At 44.1% G+C, this 15,793-nt stretch overlaps 1 protein-coding gene across 2 annotated transcripts in view; it reads left to right on the top strand.

The window, feature by feature from the left end:
* Scrn1 (secernin 1) overlaps positions 1 to 15,793 on the top strand; it is a 66,782-nt gene that overhangs the window by 11,589 nt on the left and 39,400 nt on the right. Inside the window, exon 2 of one of the 2 annotated variants that reach the window (XM_052718977.1) lies at positions 9,619 to 9,778. The exons of the other annotated variant lie outside the window; for it this stretch is intronic. Within the exon in view, the coding sequence (XP_052574937.1) occupies positions 9,620 to 9,778 (159 nt within the window). The 5' untranslated portion in view covers position 9,619. The remainder of the gene's footprint in view (positions 1 to 9,618; positions 9,779 to 15,793) is intronic. 2 annotated transcript variants of the gene reach the window in all.

Raw genomic sequence — 15,793 nt, 5'->3', positions numbered from 1 at the left:
TGTTGTACTGCTGGGAAGCATGAGGGCCGAAGACCCAGCAGTTAACTGTCAGAAGCAGATGTTTAAGCTCTGGCATATACCCTCTAGCTCTTGCCACAAGCTGGGAAGAGTTCATGACCCCTCATAATTTTCTAGAGAAGGGACAGGCTGAGATTTGAGGTGATGTGGGCTCATAACCTGCTGTTGCCCTGTGTAGTTAGTGTCTGGTGTGTTCCCCCAGTCCTCCATGTTCCCAGCCTGTGGCACTCCTGAAAGATGGTGGAATTTTTAAGGGTGGGCCTAGTCATTGAGAGCTGCTGGTAGTAAAAGTCCATGAGAGTATACAGCAGTGACAACTAGAGTTCAGAAGGTCAACCTATCAGAACTAAGGGTTCTGTCAGAGGAAACCATCACACAAGGTGTTGTGGAATTACTGCCTTTTGAATGAACTGACTGTCTCATGTTGAAAACTTCTTGTGCAATAAAAGCTATGATTCTCCCCATTTACTGTGCATCTCCATGTTGTGTGTACATGTAATCTCATGACTGCACACATAATTGTGGATAGTCTAGAAGATGGTTTCTAATTTAACTGTACAATTTTTATGATTGAAAACATACTAAAATATGTTTCATACTAAGTCTATTGTTCCATGTGGACCATAGACACTTAGAGGTCTTGTTCTCCATCCTTAGGCACTGACAAGGTAAATATTGGCCAGAACTTTCACAGAGTGGAATTGCAGGTGCCTGGCCTTGTTGCATCAAAACTCTTCAGAAGAATTATAGCCAACTAGAAGTGATAGTGTAGGTGTCTGGCCTTGGTATATCCTAGTCCTTGAAGAGATCAATAGCACCTATGTTGCCCTAAGCTTCATCCACCAGCACCTCTCAACTCTGATTGAAAAAACAATTAACACTTTGTGCTTATTTCTACACCAGTTTTTAATGCAAGACTTTAGGCTCAGTAGGCTAATTATGTATAGGTCCTGAGATTCAAGTGACTAACAGAAAAAGGCTGTTAACTGATTAACCATGTCCGAATATTATTAATCACATAAAATAGTACACACATTCTTTGCCTTTTCCTTAAATCGATCTTTGGTTTAATTTCTTCCCTTGTAACCTTTGTAGCTATCCCTTTAAGAGATAGCCAGAACTTTTTACAACCTACAACTGTTGTCCATCACCACTTAAGCTGATTAAGTCTTTGCTAAGTGTGACTCTTATCAGAATACTTGTCTCTGAGAGTTGTAGTTTTTACTAACAAGTTGTTAATGAATGGATCTATACACATATATGCTTGGGGGAATAAAGAAGAGAAGAAGATGGAAAAGACCTAGATAGATATGAGAGAACAGCAAGAAGAGAATTGATTTAGAAAAATAAAGACAAGGACAGAGATGGAAAGAACTAGACAGACATGAGAGAACAGCAGAATGGACCTAGAGCAGGAGGGACTGAGAGGAGCTAAGTAAGAGAGCAGAAAAGAAACTGTGTAGATAGAATTGACTTAGAAGAATAAAGTGAATGGACTAAAGAACTCAGTGTACTTAGATTCATTTGATATCCCTCAGATTAGAATTCTCAGCTGGCTGTTAGACTTCCATGGACCCTGGGAGCAAACAATATAGACTGGACCTATTATTGTTTGCGTTAGCTAATGGGGAGCAATGGGTCACTGGGCGGGGTAGGGGTGGAGGGTCTTTCATGCAGCAGCAAGCTCAGCCTCTTCCTCTCTCTTTTTCATTTCCAATCAGGAAGTGAGCAACACTGCTTGCCATAAGCCTAATCATGGGCTCAGAAGCAGTGGGATCTGTAGGCCATGGACTAGAACCTCCCGAACGGTGAGCCAGAATCGCTCCTCTGTTGTTCTGAACTGATTATAGGGGTTGCTGTTTTGTTTTGTTTTTCAGTGTAGGAGAGCTGGCTACACACTCAGTTAACACCTTCTGAGGTCTTTTTTGGTAGTCCCTCCATCAAAGCCATGGCTACTAGGGTCAAATACCCCCTGGCTATGGTGCTTTATGCTATAGCCTCCCAAACTCCAAAGGACCACATAAAATCTGTCTTCTTGCAGGCAGAGCTTGCTGAGTCTGAGGTAACTCACACCCCAATTTTTAGGTAACTCCTTTCCCAGACACGTCAGTAGTCCTTCTTATTTCAATAGCAAAGCTATAACAGAAGACCCAGTTTATAAATGAGTATCATTTGTCCATTTTCAGTTCAGCAGCAATGTCAATAATTTTAAAGATGAATTTATCCACTGAAAAGATCATTTGTTTGCCTCTCTGGAAAGTACTATTTCACAGACTTTGAATTCCGAGTTCCTCGGAGGGTGGGGAGTAGGGAAGACCCACTGGCCACTGCCTCTCATTCCAGTATAAGGAAAGGCAGTTTGCACAGTTATTCGCACGACAGCTAACAAGCTATAGCTCATATAGACAGTCATTTTCTTCCTCTCCAGTAACTCAAGGCTTTCTTATTATTGGCCGAGGTGACTGATGAGGATCACTCTAGCTTGGTGGAGATAAAAGGCCAGGGCAGTTTGGCAGCCATACAAAGAACCCCCTGGCCAGGCTTGGGGCATTCATGTTTTCAATAATCCCTCCCCGAGCTTGAGGACAAAGCCCTTTTCTCCCATGCAGCTTCCTCCCTCCTTGTCTAGACATTCTGCAGTGGTTTCCTAGTTACAGGAACACAAACCCAGTCCCACAAGCCTGCAGGCCAGCCTCCTGCCACCAGGCACAGGCTGAGTTCTGGTAGAGGCACCAATACTGAATGAGCTCTAGTCTTATCCCCAAGAGGAAGTCATGAATCCTAAGGAGGTCCCGTGGGGGGTTAAGGGCTGTGCCTAGGGATTCTTTGCTTAGCAATGACAACAGATCTGAAGCTGTCCTGGGGATGGAAGAGCAAGCACATGCAGATATTTAACTTCAGAATTTGAATTGTGGTAAAATTGGTACAGTGGTCCTTGATGTCATCTCTAATTGGCAGCGTTAAGTACATCCACTCTGTTGTGTAACTGCTATCCAGGACTTTGTCCATCTTGTAGATGCAAATGCTCTCCTTCCCTTTTTTGATCAAACCCTATGATCCCCGTTCTCTTTTCTTTCTTTTTTTTTTTTTTTAGTTTATTTATTTTTATTTTATGTGCGTTGGTGTTTTGTCTGCATGTACGTCTGTGTGAGGGTGTCAGGTCCCCTAGAACTGGAGCTACAGATGGTTGTGAGTCACCATGTGGGTGCTGAGAATTGAATCCGGGTCCTCTGGAAGATCAGTCAGTGTTCTTAACTGCTGAGCCATCTCTCCAGGCCCCAGTCTCCCCACTTCGCTCCCCACCACACACACATACGCCCCCCTGCTGTTCTGTTTTCTATTTCTAGGTGTCTGACTGTTCTGGTTCCTTGATGGGACTAAAATCATATAGTACAGGTTGGGCACACCACATCTGATATTGTGGTTTGAATATGTTCAATTCCACTCATAGTTTTGGACACTTGGTCCCCAGCTAGAGGATGGGCCTTGCTGGAGGAAGTGGGTGACTGGAAGCAGGTGTCACTTCCTGGTTATTCTGTTTCCTGACTGAGAACCCAGTGTGACCAGCCACCTTGTGTGCCTGTCAGCATGCCTTTCCCTAAACCCTTTGCTGCTAAGGTGCTTCTTGTCAGGTCTGTAGTCACATCTTGAGAAAAGCATTTCATGTACCCTACAGTGCAACTTTTCATGTCTGACACAACTCCAGAACAGGAAATTTCATATCCACCCTCATATGATAGGTCCATCAAGACAGTCAGACTATGTGTATAAGGTGTATGGGAAACATCACATATTTTGTATTTAAAGTTTGGGTCCTTCTAAAGTATTTCATCATATATTCATGTCCAGTAATCTGAAAATAATCTGAGGTCTGAAACATTGGGCAAAGGGATACTCATGTATATTTATGTTTTTCTGATTTGCTTATTCATTAGCATACGGTTGGCTGCTGAATTTTAAATTAAATTTTGTTTTGTTTTTGTTTGTTTGTTTGTTTGTTTGTTTGAGACAGGATTTCTCTGTGTAGCCCTGGCTGTCCTGGATCTTGCTCTGTAGACCAGGCTGACCTCGAAATCAGAGATCCTTCCTGTCTCTGCCTCCCGAGTGCTGGGATTAAAGGCGTGTGCCACCACCATCCAGCATTAAATTAATTTAAAAATATAGTTCCTTAGTTTCACTAAACATATTTCAAGTACTCATTAGCCACAACTGGCTAGCTACTACTAATAGCCAAGAAAGAGACTTCCAACTGCTCAGAAAGAGCTAATTGGACAGAAATCTGCTGGCTTACCCTGATAACTGACTGCGGGGTGGGGGTGGGAGAAAACATACCGGATATTTTTTCACACTGAGACAGCTAAGAACTAATCAGACTTCCTTTCTCTACCTGCCACAAGGCATTTGTATATTTCTGAATGGGATATTTATCCCAGCTTCCTATCTTTTAATGCCCCCCTCTCCTCCAGTGCACGGCCATTAAATAACTAATTGAAGAACTTACTCAGAGAACCTGGAGAGCACAAATGCACTTTAAAGTGTTCCCAGCGTGGACTTGGGAGATGCCGGTTAGCATTGCCATTGATGGGAGTTAAATTGGAGTGTTTCATTAATTAGAACTGAATTGCTAACCTGGCAAGAATCCTAATTAGCTTTTGCCACAAAGCAGCCATATTCAGCAGGCCTACCCCTCAGCCAGCTGCTTTTAAGGCTTTTTCCCTTGAAACCCACGGTGAATGTGGAACGCTGTGTCAATCCAGTGTCTACCCGTATGTGTATGCACGAATATATACAGTCCGGCTTTGAACTGCTTATGACCTTACTGACCCTTATTGTGTGAGATGCACATATTCCATCCTGTAACCCACAAGAGGGCCACAGCATGGGGTCTGGGAAGGGCTGTCTTGGTGGCACAGGGATGCCACCTTTGCCACCAGTGAGTCTCTTCCTACCCCCTCACACACACACAGCTTTAAAAAAAAAGATTATAATATAATTACAACATTTCTACCTTACCCCCCCATACCTCCCATATAGTTTTTCCTGCTCTCCTTCAAATACATGGCCTCTGTTTTTACTAATCATTATTGCATGCATATATATATATATATATGCACATATATATATGTGTATATATATATATATACACACACACATATATATATACATATATATTCCTAAATATAACCTATTGAGTCTGTATAATGTTACTTGTATGTATGTTTTCAGGGCCGACCACTTGGCACTGGATAACCAGTTGGGGTGCTTTTCCCTGGAGGACCACCTCTCCGGCTCCCAGCATGACTCAGTTGTTTAGTTCTTTGTATAAGGTTGAGGCCTCATGGACCTTTTTCCTGCACACTTAGCGCTCTTTTGTGGGCTAGGAAGCCAAGCCTGCTTAAAGGAAATGGGTGGAAGTTTGAAGGAAAAAAAATGAAGGCATCAAAAGTCACTCATAAACCAAAGAGAGGAAGTAAACCAAACGTTGCAGGTTAAAATGAGGTTGTCGCCGGGCGGTGGTGGCGCACGCCTTTAATCCCAGCACTCGGGAGGCAGAGGCAGGTGGATCTCTGTGAGTTCGAGGCCAGCCTGGGCTACCAAGTGAGTTCCAGGACAGGCGCAAAGCTACACAGAGAAACCCTGTCTCGAAAAACCAAAAAAAAAAAAAAAAAAAAAAAAAAAATGAGGTTGTCTTCCTTGTGGATTCTGCCTTAGCACCATGATACTCACATCGCGGTAAAAAGAATATCGGTTCAGAATGTCTAGTGCCTTCTCCAGAGCTACTGTGACCAGTTCAGTTGCTGCTTCCTGACGTTTTCTCCAGCCTCCAGAAGCATTCCATTCTTCTTTCCTATTTTTAGCAGGGGTGGGGGTGGTGAGGGTGGGGGTGGTTTGTTTGTTTTGTTTTTGGGACAGGGTCTCACTATGTAGTCCGGGCTGGCTTGGAATTTGTTATGTAGACTCTGGTTTTGAACTCACAGAGTTCTGTTTCCTTTAGAATGCTAGGATGAAAGGGGTCGGTCTGCTACCATGCTGTACAACTGGCAGTCATTTAGTTTTGGTGGCTGCTGACATATTTAGTCACTGGGCTAATTGGGAGTGTTTCCAAAGTACTTTGGGATTAGCAGAAACCTTGATGTGGAAATCTTCATTTCTGGGTTTCTTTCAGAAATAGTATGGCTGCTCCACCTATTAGAGTTCTTAGATGTCACATATGGCAGCTGAAATGTAAATTGTTAAGCCTAGTGGTCACCATGCTGGAGAAAGAAGACGTGACATTGCAATCATCTGCTGGTCTTAGGAGTCTTGCCGAGTCATCTCTGAGGCTAGTAGATGGGACTCAGGCACACTAAAGTGACAGTTAGCTCAGCTGATGGTTGTGAGGTAGTTTGTGGGTTCTTTTAGCTAAAACACACACACACACACACACACACACACACACACACACACACACACAGGGTGGGGAGGTTGGGGGGGAGAGAGAGAGAGAGAGAGAGAGAGAGAGAGAGAGATATTGGTTGATTGATTGCACTACCTTCTAGAATTCCTCGATATCCACAAAACCAAATGAAAAAGCCAGCCTCCCTGATCTCTACCCTCCTTGGCTGGCTTCTGTTGTCTGTGTCCTCTTCATAGTCACTTGACCCAATGACCCAGCTGACTTGCTGAGCAGGCAGAAGAATAGGTGCTTGCCAAAAGCCTTTGGGTTTTGTGTATTCTGCAAATACCTCTTATAAATGAAAGACCTATGCTTGGGGTAGCCCGGGCATAGGTAGTTTCTAAACATGGCTGACTCTGAGACTTGATTGCTGTAGGTGTGAATGAAACTAGTCAATTTTGACTGGCTTGCTCAGGGGAAGTTTGGAGTGCTGCCCTATTTTAAAAGTCAGCCCCCATGGTATCTTCTATTTACACAGCCTTTAACAATTACAAAATATGTCTTCCGGGTCATTTACTTTGACATTTGTAAGAAGAAGCGTGTGAGGTGAGACAAAACATTTGCAGAAGAGAAACCAAGGCTCAGCGAGGTAGATTGGTTTGCCTGTGGTCACACAGCGGGTAGCTGGTAGAGCTGAGCTTTGAGTCTCAGTCTAGAGCAGTGGCTCCTAGCCTTCCTAATGCTGCGACCCTTTGATACAGTTCCTCATGTCGTGATGACCCCAGCTATAAAATTATTCTTGCTGCTACATCGTAACTGTAATATTGCTACTGTCATGAATAGTAATGTAAATATCTGTGTTTTTCAATGGTCTTAGGAGACCCCTGTGAAAGGGTCGTTTGACTCCAAAGGGTCACAACCCACAGGTTGAGAACTGCTGTCTAGAGCTTTTGAGAGGCTGCTGCTTTACTTCTGTTGAATTCTGGACTCATAAAATACAATGCGTTTAGTTGGGCAACTGATGGCCCAGACAGAAAGTGGAGTCAGTGAGTGTCTTTAACGCTGGACTTGGAGAGGGGGCCATTGTAATTGGGTGGCATGAGTCCTGCCCTCAAGGGCTTTTTTTTTTTGTGAAGCAGATGAATAAATATGTTTACAAGCAACAAATGTATGTTATTCTAGAAAAAAATTGAGTGTGTTAGTACTCATGGATGCTGACTAATTGACTGAGTTTCTAGAACTCTCCTGGAAAGCAAGCAGCTTTAAATCAGATCCTGCTGTGCAAGCAGACCAAGGGAAAGGGCTCTCAGGCCAGGTGCTGAAGCTGGATGGCAAAGCAGACACTTGCAGACAAGAAAACTCCAGTTTGTGGAATGCTAGAAAACAAGAAAGGAACACTTGTTTATTGAAAACCTACTCCACACAAGACAGTGTGTGGATCTGGGTTTGTAGTGGTGTGTTAAGAGACTTGAGGCTTTCACTTTGTGTGTGGTCTTTAGAGAGAGAGACTATCAATTGTTGATAATAAGATGGTTAGAGAGGTATTTCAGATTGTGGTTGTTACTTCAAAAGTAAAGGACAGGCTTTTGTGAGAGGCGTAGCATGAGTTAGAATCGTGTTGGAACTTAAATGGAAGCTGTGAGAATTACTCAGAGACATGGGGAGCACAGAATGGATGGGGTGGAGGTGGGAGTGGAGCAAAGGCCCTGGGATGTTGGAGAACTGGGAAGAGGTCTGTGTGCTACTGAGGGTGGAAGGTGAGCAGTGAGGTGAAGCCGAGGCAGGGGAACACATACTGATCAGACCTTATTCATCAGGCCTTTGTTTCAAGAGCTGTCATCAACTTTCAAAGTATGTAAGGCAGAGATTACATGATCGAATGCGTTCTTTTTTTAAAAAGTTGCTTTGGCAGCAGTGTGGAGAACCTTTTGAAGTGGGAAACAGGCTTTTTCAGAAATTCCTGAAGGGCTCCCATGTGATCATGACTAGAGATGATGGTGTGTGTGGGGGGTGGTGGTAGGGGGGGTGGTGGCAGCTGGGATGAAAGGGAATGGCTAATTCCCAGAGGGCTGTAGGAGATGGTGAAGCAGATGGTAAGGATGATTTCTGAGTCCCAGCCCTCTAATAGGATGGATGGTGGAGCTGGCCCTGAGATCTGGGCGAAGGGACCAAGTTTAACAAAGATCAGCCTTGGATATCAGAGAGGCAGCTGAGTGGAGGAGATGGAAACTCAAGTTGAGAACTGAGCTGGGCTTAGCTGTCAGAGTTATTGGTGCAAGGAATCTCTGGGCATGTTCGCATCCTACCCCCACCCAGGGGAAGTGAGAACAAGCCAGCTCAGGAGCCAATAGAGAGGTGGAGGAAAACCCAGAGTACTTGCATATTATGCCATTGAGGCAGAGTAAAAATTATTTTAAAAGAGTGGCCATACCTTTCAAATCTCCAAATCATTTTCCTCATAATGCCCAAATCTGTTAAGGGTGGCCACCATGCATCTGGTCCAGGGCACTTCTACAAGGGACAGTTGGCTCACTGTGTCATTGCTGGTTCTATGTGTGTGGGCTCAGACAACTGAGGGTCAGAAATACAGCATGGGGGAATTGCATCTGAACTCAACACGCACAGGCGATTTCATCTTATTATTCTGCAAACCATTTAGTATATGAATTATTTATGTAGCATTTACATTGTGTTAGGCATTCTAAACAATCTAGAGATGACTTAAAGCCTGCAGGAAATGTGTATAGTTTATAAGCAAATACTGCACCCTTTTAAATGAGGGACTTGGGCATTTCTGCAGGGTCCTGGCATCAATCTCCTGGAATACCAAAAGACAACTGTATATCATTTATTCATTTATTCATGTGACAGATTGCAGTGGTGTGCGTGTGTGTGTGTGTGTGCATGCGCATGTGTGATGCCAGGAATAATAACCTCTTTTCCTTTCTCTTACATCACTGCTCTCTTTTTCGGCTGCCACTATGGCCTGTTGCCAATTTGAGTTTACTTAGCCCCACGAAGGACTAAGCATGCGTGGTCTCTGCAACTGTGCAAATTCTACTTCAGATTCCCCAGATGAATGCAGCCGGGATGCTGTTCTGAGCTAGCTGCAAGCGGTTCAACCGTCAGCCTGCTTTAGCTGCTGATGTGCAGGTCACACACAGGCAGTTGGAGTGTCCCCTGTCCAGCCTGCTGCGTAGCCTTCACCGCCCTTCTCATTGCAGGATGTCTGGCGCTCCTCCAAGTTACTGTTTCGTGGCTTTGCCACCTCGAGCTAAGGATGGTCTGGTGGTGTTTGGGAAAAATTCCGCACGGCCTAGAGACGAAGTGCAGGAGGTGGTGTATTTCCCGGCTGCTGAGCACGAAGCTGAGAGCAGAGTTGAGGTGAGTGATAAGTCCCTCCGCTCCTCCAAATGTCTTCTTCTGGCTTTGCCTCTAACCGCCCGACTTCTTCCCTGGAAGCCTGCTTACCTTTCAGATGGTCATGCCATTTCTACTAATTCCATTTTTCATGCTGATGTGCTTGGAGCCTTAACAACAAGGGCACATGGAGAACTCTGTGTTCACTATGGTCCTTGTTTTATGGTTAAGGAAAATACATAATTCCAAAGATGACTGTAAAATAAGACAGATTCATTTAAGTCCAGCTTGCTCCCTTATGGCTTTCCTTTCTCTCCATAGGTAACCTCATTTCAGAAGTGGTTTTGTTCTTTTGTTTTGGTTGTTTTAGCCTTCTGCCCTGGTTTACAGAGAAATGTCCCCCATCGGTTCATAGATGAACAGTTGGTCCCCAGTTGGTGGTGGTGTTTTGGGAGGTGACAGAACCTTTACAACGAGCAGCTTTGCTGGAGGAAGTGTGTCACTGGGGGCGGGTTTTAGTGTTTCTAGCCTCGCCTCACTTCTGGTTCCCTTCCCTTGCTTCCTGTGTGAGACTGAGGTGTGATCTCTCAGCTTCCTGCTCTAATCATTTTCTGCCATGCATCCCCTGCCGTTATGGGCATCTATTCCTTGGGGACTGTTAGCTAAAATAAACTCTCTAAGCTATCCGTGTGTGCATGTTCATCCTGGTTCCTTTCCTATGAGAGTAACAGTAGCTGACTGTACATAGCCTCTCTCTCTCTCTCTCTCTCTCTCTCTCTCTCTCTCTCTCTCCTTTTTTTTTCTTTCCTTTTCCTAAGGCAGAGCCTTGCTACATAGCCTTGCTACTGGCCTTGAACTCACAGTCTTCTTGTCTTGGCCCCTGAGTACTGGGATTATGTGTGTAGTACACCACTATAGCTAGTCTGCTTTTCTCTACTTCGTTTTTTTTTTTCCCCAACAAAATTCATATTGAGGTGTATTTGTTATTTTTTCTGTTGCTGGGACAAAACACCGTGACCATGCCAAGTCATGGAAGGAAGGGTTTATGATTCCAGAGGGGTAGGAGTCTATCATCATTACAGCGGGAAAGCCTGGTATCAAGGCTGCATGGCACCCAGAGCAGCAAAATGTGTACTTACGTCTTGAACTGAAAGCCGGGAGCAAAGAGCATGCTGGGAATTGCACGTGGCTTTTAAAACCCCAAAGTGACAAACCCACCCTCAGTAACATACTTCCTCTAGTAAGGCCATGCCTTCTAAGCCTACCCAAACAGTGCCACTGACTAGGGACCTTGTATTCAAACATCTGAGCACGTGGAGACATTCTCGTCGAAACCACCACATTTGGAGATCAGAAAATACAGTATACACTGCATATACTTCACTATTCTTCATTGTGTAGTGTTGCATCTGATGGCTTTGCCAGTGGACTAGGTTAACCATCTCCACATTGCTGCTGGGTTATTAGTTCTTGGTTGCTACCGGCAGTGCCGGAGGAGTGGTAGTCCTTTTTATCTATCACAGTGTCTTGTCTCTTGTATGCCTATCATGCTAAAGGTTGCTCATCACTTCCTGTTTTGAATGCTTTAAGATTTCATTTTTATTAGCATTTATTTGGGATACTTGACTAGGAATAAGATTCTGGGTCACAAGCTAAGTAAACATGTAACTTTGGTAAATATAATCATACTTCTTCTCATAGGTGGTTTACTACTTTGCATGCCCACCAACAATGCATGACACTGTATGTCTCTCTCTATGCCTAGAGTGTGTTATTGGTATTTCATGATGGTTATCTTATGTTAATTTTGAATCCTGCTATTTTACCGAATTCTTTTTCAGCTGTGCCAGCTTTTGCCATGGATTCTTTGGGAGTTTCCAGGTGTCCTATTGTGGCCTCAAAGTGGGGGTACTTTGATTCTTCTCATATCTCTGATTATTTTCTTGTCTGATTGTGTTGGCTTCTATCTTGAATACAATGGAGATAGTGATGTCCTTGCAACTGGACCTGATTAAATAGAGACGCCTGTAGACATCTACATCAGAATGCTGGTGTCAAGACTGAGACTTGTATAGCTTTATTATAATAAAATCTCTGCATGAGTTCCTATTTAAATGTTAAAAAATAGCTCTGAGGCATTGGTAGATTCTGTTGAAGATCATTTTTTCTTTTTCTTCTTTCTCTCTCTCCCTTCCTTCCTTCCTTCCTTCCTTCCTTCCTTCCTTTCATTCACCAGTTATGGGGAGGATTGCCTAACGCCTTCCTTTCTATTTCTTTGGCAAATTGAGTCATGTTTGCATTCATGGGTTCTGCTTCTTAGTTATGGTATATTCATTTGTGTCTTTAAATTGTAGTTGTTAAATGATAAAGAATTTGTAGAGAAAAACTAGGCTAGTGAAGAACAAGCTCCTTCTAGATCTGTACTCCTTAGGGTTTTATGGTGAAAAAAAAATACAAGATTTTTCTCATGTCCTGCTTGGTTTTAAAGGCACTGTTACCAATGGGTCTAGTGTTTTCTTTTCTGAACATTGTTTCTGCTTCACTCTTTTAATGTGGACATTAGCACCAGAGGCTACAGACCCCGATGAAGAGTTGCCTATTTTGAGGAAGGCAGAGTTGGGTGTACCCTGGTGTAGCTGTCTGTGTACAAGATGGTGGGAGACTATGTCCCATGGAGCTTTCAGCAGGACCACTTGCTTCTTGAGTTGAGCCCCTAGCTAGTCTATATCTCTTCAGTGGGACGCTTATGGAGTTGAAGAGAAATGTGAGTTTCTCCAGTGAGTCAGAGTTCAGTGTCTATTCCTCAGTGAGTGGATATCAGTGTCATTCGGGTGTGAGTATCTTTTCCAGGAACAGGGCAGACTGCATGGATGAAGTGTGCTGGCTCAAGTTGGTGTTGCCTTCCCTCTCCTGTCTGCTTTCATGAATAGTTATCTCTCCAATCTGACGTCAGAGACGTAGGAACTGAAATGGTCCTGTGGTTTTTTACAGGATGGATTCAAACCCCAAAGCCAGTGGTGCCCATTTCCATCCCACATGCACTTCTTATTCCCCCCAGGCAGAGGGATGGTTGGGGTCTGCATCATTCACTCTGACCATTGACATGAATGAATCTCATATTGACATGAATGAATCTCGTATTGACATGAATGAATCTCGATGAAGGCTGGTGATTGCTCTGACTGGTGGTTCATGCAGAAGTGATACAGAGTGATTTCCAGGACTAGATAATAAGATGTACTTTTTTTTTCTGTCTGTTTATCCTTGTCTTTCTGGACTCTACCCTAAGAACTCAGTCATCTGTCATGCTGGGATGTATTAAAGTAGTCCACATATATAGGGCAGGTCTCACATGGACAAAACCCAAGGACCAATAGTCAACTATTAGCATGAACTGTCAGCACGTGGATGAAAGACCTCTTGGTGATCCAGCCCCAGACAGTGGTGTGGAAACACAGTGTCTAGCTGTTTTCTATTCACATGCCTGATCCAATGAATCTGGGAGCACAGTAAATGACTGTTAATACCATTTAGTTTAGGGGTAATTTGTTAAGTAGCCATAGTGCCCATAATACTATACACAAGCCTGGTGTAAACATGTCTGAAATAAGAATTTTATGGGGCTGGAGAGATAGCTCAGCAGTTAAAGAGCATTGGCTGCTCTTTCAGAGAACCTTGGTTCAAGTCCCAGCACACACATGCCAGCTCACAACTGTCTATGACTTCAATTCCAGGGAACCTGATGCCCCCTCCTTGCCTCTTCAGGCACCAGAGAAGCTTGTGGTGCACAGGCATACACACAGACAAAACATACATACAATTTTTAAAAAACAGTTAAAAGGAGAATTTCAGAAAGTTTTCCTTTCTCAATGGACAAGCTAAGTAGCTATTGGCACTCTCCTCTCGTATCCAGAATCATGTCAGGAAGCAGACATGATTCTGTTCACTGGCTTAACCCACAATATGTTACTACTCAAGTATGCCATGGGTTGAATCATGAGCTCTTGCACAGATGGAGGTGTGGTTGATAATATCCAGCAGTCTCCCGGATGCCCGTGGCCTCCTCTTCATGTTCCACACCTGTGTTGTGAGCTGCCTCTGTACACACGTGTGTTTGGCAGGTAAAGTTACACCCCAGTTAAAAACCACACTCATGGTCTCCATTCCACTTGCCTCTGCTGGCTGACCGCACCACTGTACACACACAGCTTACACTGGAAGCCAAGGCAAAGGCTGATCTTCCCTTTCCCACATCCCAGGATGCACAGGGAGAGCTGTCACTGCGTCTACTGTCCGGACACTGTCTGGTGTCGCCATCTCCTCCCCACCATCCCTGTCCCATTCATACTGACCTCATCTTCCTTCTGTTATTCTCTTCTTATTGGCACTGCGTTCTCTCGGTCTTGATTCTTCTTCTTGAAGGATTACCAGAAGTTTCTTTACAGAACAAAGCTGTTCCTACCTTGTTGAAGTGGTTGGATGACGGTCAGGGCTGATACGCATGCTGTGTAGAACTCTTTTCAACTGGCACTCTGTTTACTTCTTTCCTTTTCTTTCTTTCTTTTTTTTAAATTATTAGAGTTTTTAAAAAGAGTTGTACTGTGTTTATAAGGATATGAGCAGAAAGTAGAGTTCCCAGAGCATCCTCCCTATCACTAGCCTTTGATGGATGGATACTGACATGGGCTACATCATCTCCTTTGTGCCCCCATCCTCCCCATCACTAGCCTCTGATGGATGGATACTGACATGGGCTACATCACCTCCTTTGTGCTTTCCTGTCTTCATTCTTTGTTATCCATTCAGCCTGTACCCTAGGCCTCAGCTACACTGAGTTAGTTCTTGCCATTTCTTAGACAAACAACTTGTATTTACTTTTTTTGATCTTCCTGCCATTGCTGAGAATGTCCTTCCTCTCTCATCTCGTCTATTTTGTAGACTTCTAGCCATCCTTTAAGGTCCTGGTACCAATATGTCCTCTTCCTGCTACTCTGTGATCCTCTACAGACATGGAGCCTATTATGCATGATCTGCCGTTGTAAGTCAAGTGACACTTCACAGTAACCTGAAGCCAACACAATGAGTTCTGACCTGACGATGGGCCCTGGGTTCTTGTCCTGCTTTCTGCTTTACTGTGTCTTTTGATACTCAGTTCCCTTATTTTCTGGATGGAGAGCATGACTCCTTGCAACCCAGGATGTTATTATAAGATATATGAACTGACATGAAAAAGTCCTTTGTAAGCTTGAAGCAGGATCTTTTAAGAAAGGTATAGATCTATATCCACCTCACCTCCCCTTTTCTCTATCCCTCCCACAGCTGTCTCTGACTAGCATGGAGATTTTGTGGTTCTGGGCTTATCACAATTGTATGTTTTAGAATAAAATTGTTTAATTAACTAATTTTATTTTTGGTGGGGGTTGGAGAGGAAGTGTACATGCCATGGTGCGTGTGGTGTGTGGAGAGGACAACTTGGGGGATTCTGCCCTCTCCTTTAACCATATGGGCCCCAGGGGATCAAACTCAGGTCTACGATCTGAATCTCAGATGATCTCAACTGCTCACATGTTAAAGGATTGTCCACAGCTGGTGGTGATGTTGAGAAGCAGTGGATACTTGGGGGGCCTGGTTGGAGGAAGTAGGTCTCTGGGGGCCCAGTCCCCTCTTTTTCTCTGCTTCCCGGTCACCATGAGGTGAGCATCTGTGCTCTATCACATGCACCCTGCCGTGATGCACTGCTACACCACAGTCTCAGAGACAAGAAGCAGAGTGACCACTCACAGAAGCCTCAGAACCAAAGCCAAAGCACACGGCTCCTCCTCTGAGCTGATTTCCTTGGGCATTTTGTCATGGTCACTGACACAAGGTCCTAGTGCCTGAATTGTCAGTGGTGTTTGTGTCTCAACCTGCTCCTCAGCCTTCCTCTTACCCCTTTAACTCCTTATAGTTATCTCAGTCTCCATTTTATCATTGTCACAAATACGGAATGACAACTTCTTTTATATATTTGCCCCTGTGAACCACAACCACTACCATGAG

The sequence above is a fragment of the Peromyscus californicus genome, unplaced genomic scaffold (assembly GCF_007827085.1).
Source record: "Peromyscus californicus insignis strain IS unplaced genomic scaffold, ASM782708v3 Scaffold_6__1_contigs__length_162567912, whole genome shotgun sequence".
NCBI lineage: Eukaryota > Metazoa > Chordata > Mammalia > Rodentia > Cricetidae > Peromyscus > Peromyscus californicus.
Note: the sequence above shows the minus strand (reverse complement) of the source record. Positions and strands in the feature narration are given on the sequence as shown.